The sequence below is a fragment of the Mustela erminea genome, chromosome 16 (assembly GCF_009829155.1).
Source record: "Mustela erminea isolate mMusErm1 chromosome 16, mMusErm1.Pri, whole genome shotgun sequence".
NCBI classification, from domain to species: domain Eukaryota; kingdom Metazoa; phylum Chordata; class Mammalia; order Carnivora; family Mustelidae; genus Mustela; species Mustela erminea.
The window spans coordinates 48511644-48533402 of NC_045629.1; the positions used below are offsets into that span (position 1 = coordinate 48511644).

Here is a 21759-nt window from a genome sequence, read left to right on the forward strand (position 1 = left end):
ATTAATCACTAGGATCAAATATTATGAAATTAACAGATCATTAGGATTGAGTTGTAATGGTTTACTTGATAAAAATTACTAGTCGCACTAAAAAAATCAACTCATTCAATAAATACTTACTATGTACCTTCTACTTGCCAGGCACTGGGCGAGGTGCTAGGGATGCAACAGTATTTAAATCAAACAAGATATGGTTTCAGTCTTCTGGAGCTGATAGTCTCACAGGGAAAGAAAATTAACAAACGATATGAAGAAAGTAAACTCAGTCCTGTGACAGGGAAAGCACAGGGCACTACAGGAGCAGACAGCCTGAGATGACAGCTCCAGTCAGCTACTAGAATACATCATCAGTCACAATAATAAGGATGCCGATTATTTTGTGGGTAGCTAAAGCCTTTGTTTACTAAAGTTATTCAGGAATACCGTGTGATTTTCTTCCAGTTAAACTACTTCTTAACCCCATCACACATATAAAGCCTACAAATAAAAAGCTTATCTTTGGATTTCCTACTCTGATCTTTTTCCTTCAGAATTTTTATTATGAAATCATTAGAATATGTGGTATTAAGTCCTTATACTATTTTACTCATAACTACTTGATCACAGTACTCAAATCCCAATCAAAACCAGAAATATAAAAAATGTGAAACTCCATTGCTAACAGTATCTGCTGTAGACAAGAATATAGATATGGATATTATTGATTTCTAAAATGAAATGTGGTAAAATCTACATTTTCAACAGCAGAGTAAGATAAAATATTACATTGGAATAGACTGAGTAGCCACAAGACCAAAAAGGTGATCACACTACTGGGGCAGTAGGATCATACCACACAAAACAATCATTAGTTCCCTAATGGACAGGAGATAGGAGTCCAGATGCTTACAGTGCAATGCTGACAATTTCAAGTATAAAGAGTCAAAAGAAATGCTTGTCCTTCCTTTTTTATTTTCTGTAATAGAATAATAAAAATCCACAGGACATTGGGAAATAAACATTTTAAATTATATAAAATAGAAAATCTTGCATTTCATTTTTAAAAAGCATACCATGAAACTGGATCTGTGATGTTTACAACTTAAGAAGTCACTTCTGGGTACACCTGGATGGCTCACTAGGTTAAGCCTCTGCCTTCAGCTTGGGTCATGGTTTCAGGGTCCTGGGATCAAACCCCCATTGGGCTCTCTGCTCAGCAGGGAGACTGCTTTTCCCTCTCGCTCTGCCTGCCTCTTTGCCTACTTGTGATCTCTCTCTGTATTAAATAAATAAATAAAATCTTAAAAGGAAAAAAAAAAAAAGAAGTCACTTCTGAAATGTCATTTAGGCCAGGCAGAAATCAAGAGCATAAAATAACAAAAATGTTCATATGCCAGAAGAGGATACGATCTGATCTAAGCCCCAGAAAGAGAGGTCAAAGAGTAGTCTTCATAAATCAAAAGAATCAGGACTGGGAACAAATTTCCTAAATGCAAAGAAACATTAATTAACAATATTTATTAACATTGTTAGTAAGTATATTGACCCTGATGTGGAAGATACCTCAGGAAATTAAGCAGACACTGAGAACTCAACTTGATTAGAATCAACTGAATCAGAAAATTTGATAGAAAATGTATAGACTTTGTAACTTATTAAAGACAAGTGACAACTTACTTATATTTATATTTAGCCTCCAAAAATTCGTTGTGGAATTAGAAAGCATATAGATAAAATGTAATATTTAGCAGCTAAAATTTTTAGTGAGTTAAACAACAAATTAAAATTTAAGACAGATTTTTCTAAAATATTTATATCTGAGGGTGACTGGCTGGCCCAGTCGGTTGAGGTCATGATCTCAGGGTGGTAGGATAGAGCCCCATACTGGGCGCCACACAGAGTCTGCTTATCCCTCTCACTCTGCCTCTAGCCCTACTCACCTGTCCTCCACCCTCTAAATAAGTAAATAAAATCTTTAAAAAAAAAAAAAAACAAATGTATCTATATCCAATTCACACTTTTAAATTATCTTATTAAAATACTGTATAAGAAGAGCTACATTTTAGGGGCACCTGGGTGGCTCAGTGGGTTAAGCCTCTGCCTTCGGCTCAGGTCATGCATGATCTCGGGGTCCTAGGATGGAGCCCTGAATCAGGCTCTCTGCTCAGCGGGGAGTCTGCTTCCCCCTCTCCCTCTTCCTGTCTCTCTGCCTACTTGTGATCTCTCTCTCTCTCTGTCAAATTAATAAATAAAAAATCTTAAAAAAAAAAGAAGAGTTATATTTTAAATCTGTGTGTATAGTGTGTACAGAGAGATATACACACATTGGTTACCTAAAGACAAAGAAATATGAAACTGTCTTCAAATTTCCGCTGGTTGTAGTAATTTGTTCAATAATAGAACTTAGCTCTTTCTTGCTTCTATTCTACAAATGGAACATGCTACCCCCAATCATTTTCGGAAAGTGGTACATTATAAATAATCCGGTAAACTTTGTTATTTAAGAAACCAAATCCAGGGGCACCTGGGTGGCTCAGTCATTAAGGGTCTGCCTTTGGCTCATGTCATGATCCCAGGGTCATGGGATCAAGCCTGCATGGCACTCCCTTCTCAGTGGGAAGCCTGCTTCTCCCTCTCCCACTCCCCCTGCTTGCGTTCCCTCTCTCGCTGTGTTTCTCTCTGTCAAATAAATAAATAAAATCTTTAAAAACAAACAAAAAGACCCAACCCAAAACTAACTGTTGAGAAAAAAAAAAAAAAACCAACAACAATCTTTTCTAGCTAGTCCAAATTTGTCACAATGCTGATACTGAGCCTAGATTAAACAAATGGAGGGGCACCTGGGTGGCTCAGTTGGTTAAGCAACTACCTTTGGCTCAGGTCATGTTCCTGGAGCCCCAACACTGAGTCCTGCATCAGGCTCCCTGCTCAGCAGGGAGTCTGTTTCTCCCTTTGACCCTCTCCCTTCTCATGTTCTCTCTTTCATTCTCTCTCTCTCAAATAAATAAATAAAATCTTTAAAAAAAAAGAAAACAAATGGAATCTATGATTATAGTTCTGGAATTTTAAAAAGTATTTAAATGAAGTACATGACTTATGAGGATTTACTGACTGAGATTCTCACTCTGAATAACAACCTATGTCTAAGAAGTTACTTTTATGTCTTCTTAGTAATCATTAAGTAAATTTTACTTAATCTGCTCACATATGATATTCACTAAATTAAAAGATTGAAATTATAGAGTAAATTCAATAGAACTTCTGAAAACATTTTATTTATATTTCATTTCAGTCAAATACTTATTTTCCAAATCTATAAGGCCATCTGTCTCAAGCTTAAAATTTGTAATATTACTTGGAAAACTATATTTAAAAAGTGATTGAAGAACATTTCAACACAGAGTGATGAAATGCACAATTTTCAAAGGTTACATGAAACAGTTAAATACATATATATAACATTAAAAACTCTTTATTTAAAAACACTTACTAAAATGGGAAAATGTGACACAGCAAAATAAAATTTTTTCCAAACTCATCACTTCAAAGAATACAGACATAGATTATGATATATACAAAAGAGGAAATAAATCACCATCTGTTATTAATGGGAAATGTTGCATGCTTTCAAAATAGCCATAATTTTAAGTCAGACAAAACGTTGTTTACGGGGAATGCTTCTTTTATTTGAGAGTCTCTTTAAAGGCGTTTTAAATTCCGCTTACTCTGGGCACTTCCTGGAAGAGCATCTTTTCTAGTTCTTGGCTTTGCTGCTCCTCTACTACATTCTTCAGACCCATGATAAGCACACAAACATAACACACAAAAGTCAAAACCACAGGCTGTGCGGCTACACAGTCCCCTTTTCTTATATGGCTGGTACTTAGCAGGGGATTGGCACCTGGGGCAAGGTTTTAAGGCTTCATCAATAAATAGTGTTTTGGCAACCTGCAGTGAGAGCACACACACTAAATCTTCCAATTTCATCCAGAGAATCACTTTATTTCAAACTTTAAATATTTATTTCTAGTAACTTATGAGAAATACTCACCTTAACATATTCTTCCTGTTTACTACTTAAGGGGGTAACAGAAGAACTTGCTATAGGTGTCAAAACTTCTCCCCAAGGAGAAAATGTTGAAACTTCTCCTTTTTGAAAACCTGGTATCTTAGCCTGAGCTTGCACGGATCTTAAAGCTGATCGATTTAAAAGATGGAGCCTAGTGGCAGCATCCTCAACATTTACTCTAGCTCCCTGCAGTAAAGGAGAAGAAGGGTCAGTACCGTAATATCAAAAGTTCCAGAACAGTTTTCTGATGCACATGTATTTAAACACCGAAAGGGATTTCACACTAAATTCCACTAGAATTTTCTCCCTAAAACCTTCCTTTTTCCTTTCCTTTTTAGATGAAAAATCTCTCATCTAACATTTAAATGTCAAAGAAATATAGAGGAACGATGTTAAAACAATAAATGTTAGCTTTAAGCTTGCATGATTGGTTATTTTTCTGATTAAGGCATGGGTTGGCAAACTTCTCCAGAAAAAGGCCAAATAGTGTATATTTTACATTTTGCAGGCCAGATAGTCACAGCTACTCAACTGCCATTTTAGCAAAAGAAGCTGTAGTGGTATGTAAATGAAAGGGCAAGGCTATGTTCCAAAGCAACTTACTTTAAAAACAGAAATGATGGACAGGATTGGCCCACAGACTGGAGTTGGCCAAACCCCTCTTTTAAGTCAAGGTTTGTTTTTTTGTCTTTTTGTTTTTTTTAACTTTTAATTTTTTAAAGATTTATTTTATTTTTTCAGTGTTCCAAGATTCATTGTTTAAGTCAAAGTTTAAGAAGAGGCAAATCTTTGTAAAGTTTGCTATGGGGTATCATGGAATTCTTTGAAGGTTTCTTACCTTAGCCACATGTCAGAAGAATAATGGGCCTGGTTAGACCATGAAATCTAATTATTTTAGTTAGTTTTTACAATATGTGTAAGTACTGGAATCATTTTTATACTTACATTTTAATAAAAAAAATCTTTGGTATTTTAAAAAGAGAAAAAAGGTATCTCTTCTCTAAACTGGATTTCCACATTACTTAAATATTCAGCCTAGAAATATTTTCAATAAACCTTCTATTTTGTTCAGGTTGATAATGGAAAAATACAAGGTTTTGGTTTCTTTTTTTTTTTTTTTTTTAACAAATTGGCATTCTTGAACATTTCTCAAAATAAAATGTACTGAGAGTGAGGGGCGCCTGGGTGGCTCAGTGGGTTAAGCCACTGCCTTCGGCTCGGGTCGTGATCTCAGGGTCCTGGGATCGAGTCCCGCATCGGGCTCTCTGCTCGGCAGGGAGCCTGCTTCCCTCTCTCTCTCTCTCTCTCTGCCTGCCTCTCCGTCTACTTGTGATTTCTCTCTGTCAAATAAATAAATAAAATCTTAAAAAAAAAAAATGTACTGAGAGTGAATTTCCTCATGTGTCTACCTAAAACTGTGCTTCCTCTCCCTTGATAGTTTCCCTTTGCCACAATTGGCTCCTAAAAGGAAGGTGAGAAAAAATAAGAGAAATTATAGAATGATAAATATAGGAAATAAGATTAGCTGGTTGTGAAAAATTCTGTGATTAACAGTTAAAACAACATAGGCATAAGTGTAATGGATGAATATTGGTTTTCTAAAAATGGAATGAATACAAATGAACTTTTTCAAGGACTCCATACATCTCTTTATAGTACATTTGTATAAATAACTTGCAGCCTAGGACACAAGAACATGACACAACAGCATACCAAAATTTTGATGGATTTCGATGTGGTTGGTAAACACAGTGATTGTGTATGAACCAACAAAATGAATAGAGATACATTGTTGAAACACATTTCAGCTACAGAATATTCATTTATTTAACAAATATTTATAGAACTCCTAAGGGTGCCAGTGAATAAAACAGTCTAAACCCAGGCCTCCTAGAGTTTAAAACGTGTGCTTCCATCTCTGAGCAAAGGAGGCAAAGCAGGCAACCAAGGCACATATTCGTGAGGGCGAAAATTTTTCAAAGTCACATCATGTTACAGGAAGATATTTAAATGTGAAAGTGGAGTCCCTGTATGGTTGTTCCTTTCCATGGTTATAAGAGAACAGTGAGGAGTACAGTAAATTAAGAAATTCGGTGGAAAAGGCGTATCCCCATTCTAACACTCATTGTTACGGCTGCAAAGCAAATAGATGAAATTGAGATCCTATGACACCGAGCTGGTGTTTGCCTTCTAACTTTTATACATAAGGAGATTTCAGAGACATTACACAAGTATGAGGAAAACCTCAAACAACTTTGTCTTGTAATGTTTCTGTTTGGGTCAATGATACACATTAAGATAGTTTATGTGGAAAGCAACCGGTCCGTATCAGAATAGGGTGGCAAAGTGCACCAGGAAGGATGTCTCTAGGGAGAGGAAGGAACAGGAAGAATACCTGATTTGTCTGGACTTACACAGAGGAGATTTCCAGTTCTGGTGGATAATAGGAGATGAATCGGGGATCTGTACAGAGAAACACTAAGCAAAACAAAAGAAAGAAACTAGGCAATTATTAACTCTGGAAAAAAAAAGTTATATAGAAAAAAGGTGTAATCATAGTGTACTGCATGTTTCAGCTATCAAAACTCATAATGTCAACACAGTCTTAATAATGTCAGCACCTAATTCTGATTCACTCCCGAATAGTGGTGTGGTTACATTAGTGAGACAGGAGAAAAGGAGAAAGGGGTCGGTGGGTGGATAGGTAGTGGTAGAAGTGGTGAGAAGTTGGAGAACAAATTCTTAGAAAAAAAAAAAAAGCCAAGAAATAGCAGGAAAGGCATGCTACCTAGAAATGTAGAGGCAAATCTGAAAAGGAACAAATGAAGAACTGAAAGTGATTAACTTGGGGCAAGAATCAAGGGTAGGAAGAGACAGGCAAGAGAATGTGTTTTGTTATAAGCCTTGTAGCCCAATTTGACTTCTTAAACCATGTACTTGTTTTACTTTGAAAAAAAATTAAAAAGCAAACCATAATAAGAGAAAAAGGTTCAAGTAAGGAAAAAGTATAGTCCTTTAAGAAATAAAGTTGGAACAAAGAAGTGGTGGCCAGGAGATGAAGACAGAATATTTTATCTAGAATTACCTTAAGTGTTGCCAAACATAACCACATTTCTTTCCTTGTTGGATGTACAATGGACATGGAGCTAACAGCTTAATATTAATAGATGCTTGCTTAAAAATTTTTCGGGGGCGCCTGGGTGGCTCAGTTTGTTAAGCATCTGCCTTTGGCTCACATCATGATCCCAGAATCCTGGGATCCAGCCCCACTCTGACTCCCTGCTCAGCAGGCAGTTGGCTTCTCCCTCTCTCTCTCTGCCTGCTTCTCCCCATTTGTACCCTCTCTCTCTCTCAAATAAAGAGATAAAATCTTCAAAAAAATTGTCTTTTTAAGGGGCTTCTGGGTGGCTCGGTTGGGTAAAAGTCTACCTTCAGCTTAGGTCATGATCCCAGGGTCCTAGGATCCAGCTCCTGGATCCAGTGATCCACTGGCTCACTGCCCAATGGGGAGCCTACTTCTCCCTCTCCCTCTGCTGCTCTCTCTCAAATTAATATATAAAATCTTTTAAAAAATTATTTTTTAAAGTAAGTCCTTAGCATATAGAGCAGCACTCTAAAAAGATCAGAAGTTAAGAAGGCAATTTATATTTTCTCGATTATAAGCTCCCAGGGCCAGAAGCTGCAGCAGTTAAGTGGCCAGGAACTGTAAGCTATAAGGCAATATCATAGGTAAAAAAAGGTTAAAACTTTTCTTCAAAGTAAAATGGAAAGTCAACATTTTAGTTAGGTGCAGTCCCTGATATTTCATCGTAATGAGAAACCTACCAATCTGTATCTAGGTATTAATGTTTGTTTAAACTATGTGTCAGCTCAATTATCATATTTTGTCAAATTAGAAATTTACTTACGTCATTAAATGCTTTTTACTAAAACAAGGAGAAGAGAGTGAACTCTTGTGGTTTCTCTTAATACTGATGGCCAAGAAAGATCTGAAAGTTCATATAGAGCGCACACGGTTGCCAGAGTTATGAGATGTCTAGGACACAAAGTAGTGTCGCTCGGAAGAATTAATCAGCTTCTGCAGAACTTTTCCTGTCAATTCAAAGCTGGTTCTCAAATCTTCAAGAAAATACAAGCTTATGATGCTTTACCAGTGCTTGTCTGCCACACTCGCTCACTTCCAGGCCTTCCTCGATGCTGCGGAAACGCTCCTCCCCAACTTCACTCGGTAAGCCACTCACTCCTCCTTCAGGTCTCCGCAGAGTTGTGCTTCTTCTGAAAAGCCTTCTCTTGATTCCCAAGTATCAAATGCCCCTTTAAAATGTTCTGGTAGAAAAAACTCTGGGTTGCCCCTAACACACCTGTATTATAATCACCTGCTTATTTGTATCACCCATGGGGCATGAGCTCCAAGAGAGTGGGCACCACTTCAGAAAGGTTCACCATTGTAATCTGAGCAATTGGCACATAGTATCCGCTCAAAAGACTAGATAGAAAATGTTATAAGGACATCTAATTACGAATAGGATCCAGCAGAGCACTGGTATTCAAACCCTGCTAACAGCACACATACTTCAACAACAAACCCTAGGATGCTCTTGATGCTGGGCAGTCTACTTCACTTATGGACTGGAAGGAAATGGAGTTTGGGAGAGGTAAAACATTCATGAGTGAATGTTTGCTAAATGAAAAATGGTTAAAAGATAGCAGGAAAACCAAATTTGGTTGTCTGGCTATTTGCGATTATTATTTTTACAAATCCATTTGAGAAAAGTATTGTATACATTACCTCAGAATCTGCTTTCAGTTGTGAGATATAGAATTTCCTCCTCCGATTTGCTTTTTTATCTTGAACAATAATTTCATGCCAATTTCTGCTCACTTTCCAAACACTACAACAAAATCATTGGTCTTTATAGTGCATATATTCCAAAAAATTAACATTTTTTGCATATGGTAATTAATAAGAAAAGCTTGTTTTAAAGATTTTGGACAGTGGGGCGCCTGGGTGGCTCAGTGGGTTAAGCCGCTGCCTTCGGCTCAGGTCATGATCTCAGGGTCCTGGGATCGAGTCCCGCATCAGGCTCTCTGCTCAGCAGGGAGCCTGCTTCCCTCTCTCTCTCTCTGCCTGCCTCTCCATCTACTTGTGATTTCTGTCAAATAAATACATAAAATCTTTAAAAACAAACAAACAAGCAAACAAACAAACAGCAAACAAACAGAAAATCTCAATTTATATCCAGTGATTGCCCATCAATAACTTTGGCTATACAAATTATGAAAGAAAAGATAATCTCTCAGCTGTTAATCTGGTCTTTTTTATTACTCTAACTTAAATCATTCAAAGGGAATAAGATCAGACAATTACAAAAAGGCCGCTTGCTGTTAGGGAGGTAATACTGTTCTTCCGGTTACTGTGGCCACTTCAATTGCCTTGCCTCTCCCTAAGCCAGTACATGTGTCTTGTATCAGATTGATGGGAAGGAAAAAGCAAAAAGTCACCTGTTAATGGGGCAGAAAGGAGCTATGCAATTGGGTATTTGCCACAGTTATTTCAACTGACCATAATCTCTCACATTACTGAGAATCAACTCTGCTAACATTATACACGCATTCTGCAGTACAAATACTATGCATTTGGAGGGCTGTGGAGAAGAGGTAATTACAAAAATATGACCGAATATCAACTGTTCCCACAGGCGAGCACCCAAAAGTATCACGCAAGTTTTTAACTGGTCTCTATCCAAATACTACAGCATATAAAAATAAACTTCCTACATTTCAGCCATCTCCTTGATTTCTTAAACAATTTTTCTCATTCAAACATTCTTTAAAAGGCATATACACCCAGGTACACTACGTCCCACTTGGATTACACCAAGTACATTCTGGGTCAAGTTTATTTAGAAAGGCCTTAAATCTTAATATGAGTTTGTAAGACAGTATTAGATTGGAAAACAGAGGGCTCGGGGCACCTGGGTGGCTCAGTCAGTTAAGTGTCTGACTCTTGATTTCAGCTCAGGTCATGCTCTCAGGGTCTTGGGATCAAGCCTGGCATTGGGCTCCACACCCAGTGTGAAGCCTGCTTAAGATTCTCTCTCCTTCTGCCCCCCGCCCCTACCTCTCCCTCTCTTAAAAAAAAAAAAAATCAGAGGGCTCAATTATAGACCTAGATATATTCTTATCTCCTTGAATGACTGTTGGAAGGTCACTTAAATTCTCTGGAACACAGTTTCCTCATCTTCAAAATATGTGATTAGACTAGATGTCTCAAAAGACTTCCAGCTCTGAAATTCTACAATTCTCTACAATGACCTACAAATAATTTGGACAGTGGGGTGCCTGGGTGGCTCAGTGGGTTAAGCCACTGCCTTCGGCTCAGGTCATGATCTCAGGGTCCTGGGATGGAGTCCCGATTCGGGCTCTCTGCTCAGCAGGGAGCCTGCTTCCCTCTCTCTCTCTCTGCCTGCCTCTCCATCTACTTGTGATTTCTGTCAAATAAATACATAAAATCTTTAAAAACAAACAAACAAACAGCAAACAAACAGAAAATCTCAATTTATATCCAGTGATTGTGAAGAAGGGCTTTAATAAAAGTAGTAGCCATAAAACCAGCAAGGATTCTATGACCCAAACTCTTGACATATTTCTATCAAAAATCAAATTCACAAACGCTCCTGCATACCCTTCCCCTTCTGTTGCCTTGCAGAGTCCTGTTCTACAGACTTCCCTCCTTCCTAGTCATGGCATTCCCAAGGGTCTTGTCTTCGGATAGTCTTGCAATACCCCCAAATTGCCAGTATGAACACAGTCTCATTTTAGTCTTTGTAACCCTAGTTCCTGTCCTCAGTCCTCCTAAATATCTGTTTCTCTTCATGTAGCAGCATCCAATATACTAGAATTCTTGTTAACAAAAATTCTTCAGTTTCTAATTCCTTGAAATTCCCAAAAGTAACCATGTTACACAGCCCTGTTAGCAATGAAAATGCACTAATCCATATTCCCTCGGTTTCTGGGACAACCAAGCCCTAAAATGAAAGCTAACCATCATTTTGGATTCTAGAATTTAGATTAAATAATTAAATGGTATCTTTTGTATGTTATCATTTCTTAGTTACCATAATACTTTGCATTATTTCTGGCCAAGTGTCATAACTTTAATACAATTTGCAATCTGAAAACAAGATATGAACTATTAAATCATTAAATAACTTTTGTGGAATATAGCTTACTATCTTGCAAATTTAAAGTTCAACATTTAGAAACACTCTTCCCAAATGACAGTGACATGAACTTTATCCAGAAGACTACATTGATGCTTCTAAAAGAGGATTTCATTTTTTTTTAGAGATTTACTTATTTATTTTAAAAGAGAGAGAAATAGAGGTTGTAGTGGAGGGGCAGGGAGAGAAAATCTCCCAGAAGACTCCCCACTGAGATCAAAGCCCAAGACAGAGCTCCACCCCACAACCTGACTCCAGCCCAAACCAGGAGTTGGACCCCTACCCAACTGAGCCACCCAGGCACCCCTAAAACAAGAATTTAAACAGAACTAACCCTATTAGGAAGCTCAGTAAACCACTCTTAGGAAGCTCACAAAACACTTTGATAAAGACAGAAATAATAAAACATAACAAATAAAAAACAGGACAACTACTCAACTCATAGAAAAGCTTTCCAACTTAAAAAAAAAAAAGTGACAAGAAGTTTTACTTCAGAAAAAAATTTTTATTTCTTACCTGCATAGGTTTTCTGCAGTCAAGGAACCTAAAATCATAGCAAGAATATGTTTTAAATTTCTGTATTTTAATTCTGTTAAGATGTCCAGCTTTTCTATACCCATTTTCTTGCCAATCAGTCCTGCAAGGACACACTGTAGTATGGCTATTTGCCCCCCATCCTTCTCTTCTAACCATTCATGAGCACCAGTTTGCTGGAATCTTTTTCTTTTGTTTCTCATGAAGAGCTCGTGCACTAACTGCAAGGCTGGGGTCTTTGATAAATTCTTAAAGCTTAAAATATCATTGTAACTGCTCAGCTGACTCTCCGAGGTGTCTGAAGCAGCTGCTGGTGTTGCTTCCAAGTCAGAGTCCCTCTCTGTCTCAGATTGTGAGCTTTGTTCCTGAAGCGTGGACAATCTTCTCAGCCTTCGAAGATGTCTTGACTTTTTTATGGTGTCCTCCACTTTGACCGTTCCCTTTTGTTTCCAAAGTTCTCGGAAAGAACCCTCCTGGTCAGAGAGGGAATCTTCCGATTTATCCAAACAAAGTGAGTTAAAACCACTATCTTCAGGTGTTGAAATATTGCCCTTCACTTCAGCTGTAGGAGAGAGCCTTTGACTTGCATTAAATTTAATGTTTGCTACAAGACTACTTACTGGAGTCACACATAAGTTCTCGTTTGTTCCATAAGATGTTCCACTAGCAGAGGAGCCCAGAAGTTTGGGGTATATATTCTCATCATTAATAAATAGACTGCTATCACTAAGGTCATGTGTGATAGAGTCTTTAAAACTATTACCCTGAATTGGAGATATACATTCAACCTCAAATAGGCTACAGTCATCTTTGGAATCATCAACTGTGGAAGTCTTCTGTTGAGAAAAATTAAGTCTCAATTTTTGACTGCTGGAGGTTGCTTCTTCTGTTTTCAAAGAACTAGTAACTAAAGGACTAAAACTGGTTTGTCTTGGAAAACTTGAAGCACTGCCTGGAATATTTTTTTCTAAGTGGAGAACCTGGCTTATACTATTTTCTAGAGAACTATTTTGTGATTCAAAGTCCCCCTTTAGGAGAGAGAAAGATATGTCCAACCTTCTACGCAGTAAACGTTTTTTTCCACTGACTTTAGGGGTTTCACAAAGTTCTGGAGTTTTATCATTCTCCTTCCTAGAAAAGAAAAATCTCTTTTTTTGAGTTGGAGATTCTAAAGTATGAGTTAATCCCAGATTTGAAGTTTCAGGATGTTCATGGATTAATGTTGGGCCTTTTTCTTTCTCTCCAAAAAATTCTTTATCTGTATTCTCAAAGTTGCAAGGTTGTAAGAGCTCATTGTAGCCACTATCTTGAAATGAAGATGTGGAGCAAAAGTCTCTGAAGCTGGAGTATTTGAAATTGACAGCAGGACGGTCCACCTTATTTCCCACTCCAGGGCAAGCTTGACTTGAATGTCTCTCTGACATCTTCAAATCTGTTTCTACAAAGGGAAAACAAATTTTATTCTTCCTTTGAAATGAGTAGTCTAGCAGCTTATACCAAAATATATTACTTGTTAGGAATATGAATAACAACAGAAAATGTTATGGCAATAAGAAAAGTTACTTTAAAAATAAATCTAGGGGGTGCCTGGGTGGCTCAGTTGTTAGGTGTCTGTCTTCAGCTCAGGTCATGATCCCAGGGTCCTGGGATGGAGCCCCACATGGGGGTCCCTGCTCAGCGGGGAGTTTGCTTCTCCCTCTACCTGCTCCCCCTGATGGTGCGCTCTTTCTCTGTCAAGTAAATATATAATATCTTTTAAAAAATAAATAAAAAATAAATCTACTCTACTATATACTCATTTGTATATTACTTTACCCAACTTTTAGCATCACAAAAACCAAAATATGGGAGTTATACATATTCACAGACAATTCGATTAAACATAGTCTAAGTGCTACGCACAAATATTAAACTACACTTGAGGGAAAAATCTGGCTGCATCATTTTTAGATTTTATTACCTTATGATTTTAACAGTACATAATAATAGTTTCAATATTCTAGCTTATTCATACTGGCCTATATCTAGTCAGCTGGATATTTCCCTTCAAAGTTCTGGTATTTAAGTAAAGCTGTTTAAAAAACTTTTATGCCAGGGGCGTTGGGGGTCTCAGTGGGTTGGGCCTCTGCCTTCGGCTTGGGTCCTGGTCTCAGGGTCCTGGGACGGAGCCCTGCACCGGGCTCTCTGCTGGGCGGGGAGCCTGCTTCCCCCTCTCTCTCTGCCTGCCTCTGTCCCTGCTTGTGATCTCTATAAATAAAATCTTAAAAAAAAAATTTTTTATGCCAAATTTTTGAACATGTTTTTGGAAATGTGTCATGTTCATGGATTAATGAACATAAGTGCTGCCACTAGATTTGACTGCAACTTGACCAAGCAATGCCAGGATAATGTTATTCATACTTGTAACATAGGCCTCTCACAGATATCCAATCCCCATGACCATTCTCAAGGTCTGAGCTCCCAGATGCATTACTTTGCAAAGACTCCTTGGCTGATTGATAAATTACTAATACATTCTTCTTGAGCTAACCAAAATAAACCAGCACCTCAGAAATACAGGGCCATCACAAACCTAGCATATTATTTTTGTCTCATTTTCTAAATTTTAAGACATCAGGTCCAGTTGCAGGCTTGAATTCACAGGTAACAGATAACTCTTTGTGGGAAACTCACCCTTAATAATATTCTTGAAATTACAAGTATAGAATTCAAGTAAATTACTTTGTAATTACTTAATGAGTTACCCAGTAATTATATGTGTAAGGAACAACACCAGGAAATCCTCCTCAACCTTCTCTTTTTTTTAAATTTACTTTTTCTCTTTGATTTTTTTTCTCCTCAGCGTTTTGTTCTTTTCAGCAGTCAACTCCTGTATTTTATTTTTTAAATTTTTTATTAATTATTTTTATTAACATATAATGTATTATTTGCCCCAGGGGTACAGGTCTGTTCCTCAACCTTTTCTTAACGGTATTATCACGTTCCTTCTTTTTCAAAACTCAAATCTTAAAGGGTGTGAAGGGAAGAAAATTATCATAGTTTCTGGTATTTCTCCAGATTATTCAAAGAACACTAAGAAAACTGTCATTCTTTCAAAGTTTTCTCCAGATCAAATGCATGATTTTTCTCTATTGAAAGATCCTGGGAAAGTATATTTTAGTTGTCTATAATGGGGAAAGTAATATACTTATGCCTAGATTAATTAAGTGCCTAAGTGAATGAGTTTATATTTATGAATGAGTAATATATTTATGCATAGTAATTAAGTGCTTAAGTGAATGAGTTCTTAAAAACAACAACAACAAATGCTATTTCAACCACAAAACAAGATTTTTTATGGTAAAATAATCATGGGATGATTATTACTGGACAAAATATCTAAGTGTTTTTCAACCTTTTAAACTTATATTCAATTATGCTAAATCTCATACATGTTATTTTCTGATTTAGATCACCAGAGATCATAAGAATGACTGCTGTCTTTTGTACGTGCTTACCAGCCAAGATAATCAAACTCTGCTTTCTATAACTTGCATTATGCTTCAAGACAATTTTGTTTTCCAAATATTAAGTTAATGACATATAATGAGCTTTCACATTGCACCTCCACCCATGAATATTTCCTTTTCTTTGAGAATCAGTCTACAAAGCAAGTTAAAATTAGGTCAGGAAATCCTTCTTAAATTTTAGAGCAATTGTAACTATTCTACCTTACCACTAGGTGTCTCACCATGCTAGAATTTGGGAAACAAGCAAATTGTTAGAAACAGAATGGAAAGGCAGATAATCCTCTCCCCCTACCACCCATAAGCCACTTGATATAAACATACACATGTAAAGAAAAAAAAATTTTTTTCTGTTCATCTATCCATCTGAAATTACCTCCAATGTGCTTTCTCTTCTGTCATCAAGACCATCTTTTTATTATCCCAAGACGTTGGTCAAACAAAACTTGATTCTTCAAAACTTAATTTTTAAATCATTTAAAAAGACTCGTGCAAAATTTTGAAATGACCATTGACTTACTTAATTTTACTGATTCAACAGCCCACTAATTAATCAAATGAGCCTCCTTGGTACTCATATTTTAAACACCAGGCTCCTGAGTGTTGAGAACACACCTCTACTTGTTCTCAAAAAAGAAAAAATTGGCAAGAATATGGAGAAACAGGAACCTTCATGCACTGCTGCTGGGAATGCAAATCGGTGCAGTCACTGTGGAAAACTGTATGGAGCTTCCTTAAAAATTAAAAATAGAACTATCATATGATCCAACAATTCCACTTCTGGCTATTTATCTAAAGAAAATGAAAACACTAATTTGAAAAGATATATGTACCTCTATGTTCATTGCAACATTATTTACAAGAGCCAAGATATGGGAGAGACCTAAGTGTCCATTGATAGATGAACTGATAAAAATGCGGTACATATATGCATTGAAATATTACTCGGCCATAAAAAAAGAATGAAATCTTGCCCTTTGTGACATGAATGGACTCATAAAGTCTTACATTAAGTGAAATAAGTCAGACAAAAACAAATACCATATGATTTCACTTACTGTGGAATCTGAGAAACAAAACAGACAAACAAACAAAAAAGAAAAAGACTCATAGATACAGGGAACAAATCCAAAGTTGCCAGAGGGGATGGGAGTAAAGGGTGGTCAAAATAAGTGAAGGGAATTAGAGGTACAAACTTCCAGGTATAAAATAAATAAGCCTTGGGCGCCTGGGTGGCTCAGTGGGTTAAAGCCACTGCCTTCGGCTCAGGTCATGGTCTCAGGGTCCTGGGATCGAGTCCCACATCGGGCTCTCTGCTCAGCAGGGAGCCTGCTTCCCCCGCCCCGCGCCTGCCTCTCCATCTACTTGTGATCTCTCTCTGTCAAATAAATAAATAAAATCTTAAAAAAAATAAAAATAAAAATAAATAAGCCTTGGGAATGTATACACCATAAGGAATACAATGAATAATATTGTAGTAACTTAGATAATAACTAGATAATCATACTAGAGTACTTATATATATTATATAATAATTATATATATCATATTAGAAATATAACTAGGTAACTACTAGACCTATCAAGGTGATCATTTCATAATGTATAAAAATATAGAATTGCTATGCTGTACACCTGAAACTAATGTAATATTGTATGTCAACTATAATTCAATCTAAGACCACTTGTTAAGTTAGAGAATGTAATACTTACTATTTAACTATATTAAAACCAAATTTTCATTTGTTAAAGTGGAAAATCTTACCATCAGTAAGTCTTGAGTTCTTAGATGTCAGTTAGGTGAGTTTCCAAACAAGAAAATCTTTCACTTTGCCTTTAAAACTCATGCCAAAGTATTACCAATTCAAAACTCTAGTTTGGACAATTGGAACGTGCAGCAGCGTGATGACCGCTCAGATTTGAAAGGTACGTAAAGTACATACCGCACGGATTATTCCTAACACATGAAAAGGCCTAAATCATTCTGAGTTTCTTTCAGCTTTCCAGATTAACGGTAATTTCAATATCCCTGTCCTCTCCAGCTAGTCTGGGAACTGAGGAACCTTCCCAAATTCGGGTTTTCTGAAAATGCAGTGGAAGCCGCAGCGCTGTCCTTTACTCCCCCAAGATGCTATCAGAGGGTGGGGGCTTAACGGTCTCACCAGGGCGTCCTTTGGCCCCGTTCGTCCCTCCTGGACCTTCCCAAGGCCCAGCTGGCGGGGGAACTGGGGGTCGCCTCGGCTCCGCCTCCAGGACCCAGAACGCCACCGAAAGGCGGAGGGTGGGTGGGCGTCCCCTGGAGCGGAACGAGCCGGTAAGAAATCGGCTTCCGGGCACCTCTCTAGTCCCAGCACCTGGAAAGCAAAGTGGGGCCGGACCCGGGGCCGCCCGGAAGCCCGCACGCACTTGGGCCCCCCACTCCCGCCCACCTGGAGACCGAGACGCACCCGCACCGACCGGGCGGCGGGGCCAGGAGGGAGGGGAGACAGGCAGCCGCCGCTGGGAGCGCCGGGCAGGAGCCGCCGCCTCGCCCCCAGGGATGCCCGGCTATGGCAACCCCCACGCCACGTTCGCGTGGGGCCGCCGCGTTTCCCTCCTTCGGTTTGAACTGCCCGCCTTGAGTAACCGCTACGCGCCGCCCCGCCCCGCGCCGCCCCTTCCTCCGCCTCCGCGGCGCCCCCCGCCGGCCGCCCCGCGACCCGCAGGCCGAGGCCCGGTCCCCGCTTCCCTGGAGGAGGTCTCGTCCTCCCTTTTCCCACCCTTCCACCCCTACCCAAAGCTCAGCCGGGCTTTCTAACTTCATGGGCTCCGCCTCTGCCCATTCTCACCTCGGGGAGCATTATATAGAAAGGCCACTAATCCTGTAGTGGGTCCTGCATTAAAAATAATGCAGGCGAGTATTCACTTGAAAATGTTCGCTGAGATATAAAAGGCAGGTTACAAACCGAATGACGCCTTTTAGCAGTAGAGCTATACACAGGATGAGGTCTGAAGGGTATGACTAACTTGGTTACAGCATCTCTACACGGGGTTATGCTTGATTATGCTAGATGGGATATTTTATATTATTCACCGGACACCTACCTACTCTATGCAAGGCTCTCTTGGCAGCTTCCTCCTAGTCTCCTTTTTCTGGCTTCTTTTTCTCTGCCTTTTCCCTAAACGAGACGGCCTACCTCAGCATTTGTTTGTTTGTTTGTTTAACTTTACCATTATGTGCTTACATAATTCTTATGCAGAACCTCTCCCATCACTTTTAAGCCAATAATAGCAGCTACCACCACAGTCCTCCAACTGGATATTTCTTTCTCTGTCTGGATGCCCTTTAGTTACCCAAAATGAAATATATCCAAAATCAAACTCACTAACACTAAGTTCTGCCAGTCACTACTCGAGGTACTGGGAATACAAAGATGAGCACAGCACAATTATGGCCTTAAGGGGCTTACAAGCACCGTAATAGAGGGATGTAGTAGCACCAAGGAAAGAGGATCAACTAACCCTAAGGAAGGAGAAGGAATAGGGCTAACTTTATAAAGACCATGATTTGAGGTGGATTTTGAGATGAATGACAATGTAAAAGTCAGACAACAGGTGATTTCAATTTCAAAATGTGCAAGAGCAGGAAACTTGGAGTAGCTGGGCAAACTCTAAATAGTTTGTTCTACCTAGAAATTCAGATTTATTTCAAGAAAGGGGCAAAAAAAGTTTTTTTGAGAAGGGGAAGAAGCCAAGTCAAGGAGAATTTCAGATGCATTTGAAAGTCTGTTGATCCTCTAGGCATTGCAGAGCATTTTAATTTTAGAAAGATCACTCTGGTGGCAGAAGGGAGAGTGGAAGGAAAAGAGGTGAGGGTGGTTGCAAGGAGACCACTTAGGGAGCTATTGCATGACTCTGGAAGCCAGTGGGGTTGGAGAAGAACCTAGACTCAACATATTCTGTTAGCAGAATCAAGTGCATGGGGGCAGGGATTGAGGAAGCACAGAGGTCAGATTTGGAAGAAAATAAGATTAATTTAGTATGAGGTTGTTATGTTTCAGGTACCTGTAGGACTTAAGGTAAGGAACTGGTGAATTATGCATGCTTCAAGATAGCACCTCTCTAGAAGGTGCTAGGTCTAGAAGACACCCACATGTACCAAGAGTGAGTAGTGCCCTCTCTAGCTCTTCAAACAAATCTCTATTACAGCCATTTTGCCCTTGCCCCATGACAGCATTTGCAATCGTCGTTCTCTGCTGAATTTTCTCTGTGTAGTTTAACACCTTCTAAAAATCTCATATTACTGGGATGCCTGGGTGGGTCAGTCAGTTAAGCATCTGCCTGTAGCTCAGGTCATGATTCCAGGGTCCTAGGATCAAGTCCTAGGATCAAGTCCCCTCAGTAGGGACCCTGCTTCTCCCTCTGCCTGCCGCTCCCCCTGCTTGTCCACTCTCTCTCTCTCTCTCTGACAAATAAATAAACTACTCAGAAAAAAATTAAAAAAATAAAAATGTCATATTACTTACTTATTTTGTTTAATGTCTGATCCTCACTCCCACTATAATGTAAACAGGGCAGGGAATTTTGCCTATGGCTTAAAAAAATCCACAAAATCCCAAACACCACTGAAACATTGCGGTTTCTCTTTCTCTAGTTAATTTATTTTTATTTTAGCATAACTAAAGAGCAGAAAAGTATAACATAACTCCCTTCTATCCTAAGAATAATTTTTTTACTCTCCTCCCCACTGCCCCCAACCAAAAGGGCAAAAAGGAATCTAGTTACCTATTGCTTGTCCTGGCTTTACTCATATACTCCAAATACAAGTAACTAAGCCATGTTTTCCTATTCTTTGCCCGCCATAGTCTTTGGCCTTTTTGCTTCCTTTCTGGATTGGAAGTCATCCCATTACTGACCTTAGAATTCTAAACCCAACTGTTTTCCAGAAGATCTAATTCTTCTTTTGGGGACCATCCAGCAAAACATAATGAAAGTCTTTTCCAATCACGATAACTTAAGCTATGCTGATATACTTTAAAAAAAATAAGATGAAGGAATATGAAGAACAGTTTCAGGGAGGAAAATAGCAACTTACATCTCCATAACCATATTTTAAGGAATTAAAAGCACTAGTATCCAAGATAACAAGACAACTGCCTTCATTTGGAGAGAGCAATGCAGTGATATCTGCACATGGTAAGTGCTCAAGAAAAGTTAGCTGTTACCAGTGTTAATAATTTCCATTGACCATGCTCCATAGTAATCCTAAAACTACTGGATCCTGCTGATAGGAAAGAGGGTGTTGGATTGGGAACTAGCATTAACATGGACTTTTGTTGAAATTCTGGATCTCCTTGATACCACTTCTAATTACCCGACCCTTCCACAGGGCCCCAGGATCCATTTCTATCCTACATGTGCTGATCCAGTCTGATCTCCATAGACTGTGTTATGTGCCAGAATCATTTTGATACCTCAACTGGAGAGTCAGAATCCCATAACGTGTGCATTGATTTAAGCTATACTTTCTGGATCACTCCATCATCTATTTTTTTAATTTAATTTTTATTTATTTATTTGATAAGAGAGAGCAGCAGCAGCAGAGGGAGAGAAAGAAGCAGGCTCCGAGGCTGAGGGAGACAAATGCAGGGCTCAATCCCAGGCCCCTGGGATCATGACCTAAGATGAAGGCACACACTTACCTGACTGACCACCCAGACGCCCCTCCATCATCTTTCTCTTTTAATAACAGTTTTATCTAGTAATTTTTGTAGGAAAACCTATGTCGACTGTTCTATTGCATTACCCTCTTCTCTTTGGTTGAGAGCTAATGGTCAAAATACTTAGGCTGTATGTTGGCCAGTCTGTGAAGGAAGCAGCAAGAAAATCCATTATGTTTCCTTGGAAATTAAAAAATTGGCAGCTAGGAAGACCAAGAAGATGAAGTCAAATCTCCCAACATGGTCTGTAGAGGTGCAATCAATTTGAATTCCTTCTGGAAGTGAAAGGTGAAGCTGAAAGTTCTCAGGTTGCTGGAGGGAAGACTAGAAAGCAGTATATTCTGCTTAATAAGAAATCAAAGACATGTTGGGGAGAAAGAAGTCTGTTTCTCTGCTTAACTATAATTACTATAAACAAATATTTTCTAAATTTTAATTACTTTATTTTCTTCTTCCTTCTTCTGTTATCAGTGAAAACCTGTGAAAGGAGCAAACGAATGTAAACATTGTTAATCCAACTTCTATTAATCTCACTGATTTTGATCTTTCAAAAAACACACCTCCACGGCGCAGACCGTTTTGTTTCATCTAGGGAGGAATACATGCGATGGAAAGGTCAATCAATGGATAGTGACTGCTACCAATATCCCTCAGTTTTAAGTGGAATTAATTTATGTAGCTGCCTTCATACCGCCTTTGCTTTTTTTTTTTTTTTTTTAATTTATTTTAGAGAGAGAGACAGCAGGAGCG

The 21759-nt window shown here is 38.6% G+C and overlaps 2 protein-coding genes across 19 annotated transcripts in view; one reads left to right on the top strand and one right to left on the bottom strand.

Moving 5' to 3' along the window:
- FBXO43 (F-box protein 43) overlaps positions 1-21759 on the bottom strand; it is a 36256-nt gene that overhangs the window by 8402 nt on the left and 6095 nt on the right. For 2 of the 18 annotated variants that reach the window (XM_032316038.1, XM_032316041.1), the window contains exons 1-4: positions 17076-17943; positions 11788-13243; positions 8838-8940; positions 4031-4234 (exon numbers count right to left, since the gene is read on the bottom strand). In XM_032316038.1, coding sequence (XP_032171929.1) covers positions 4031-4234; positions 8838-8940; positions 11788-13229 — 1749 coding nt within the window. In that variant the 5' untranslated portion in view covers positions 13230-13243; positions 17076-17943. Of the gene's footprint in view, positions 1-1437; positions 1466-3309; positions 3928-4030; positions 4235-5427; positions 6527-7956; positions 8941-11787; positions 13244-17075; positions 17944-18083; positions 18105-21095; positions 21738-21759 lie in introns of those variants that run through there. The other 16 variants (XM_032316043.1, XM_032316040.1, XM_032316034.1 and 13 more) reach the window with 16 other exon arrangements.
- On the top strand, positions 17439-18107 carry LOC116574955 (basic proline-rich protein-like). Its single transcript, XM_032316004.1, has one exon. The coding sequence runs from the start codon at positions 17439-17441 to the stop codon at positions 18105-18107; it is 669 nt and encodes a 222-aa protein (XP_032171895.1).

Coding starts and splice junctions, on each gene's coding strand:
- LOC116574955 (XM_032316004.1), top strand. CDS start 17,439: ATGCTATCAGAGGGTGGGGGCTTAACGGTCTCACCAGGGCGTCCTTTG.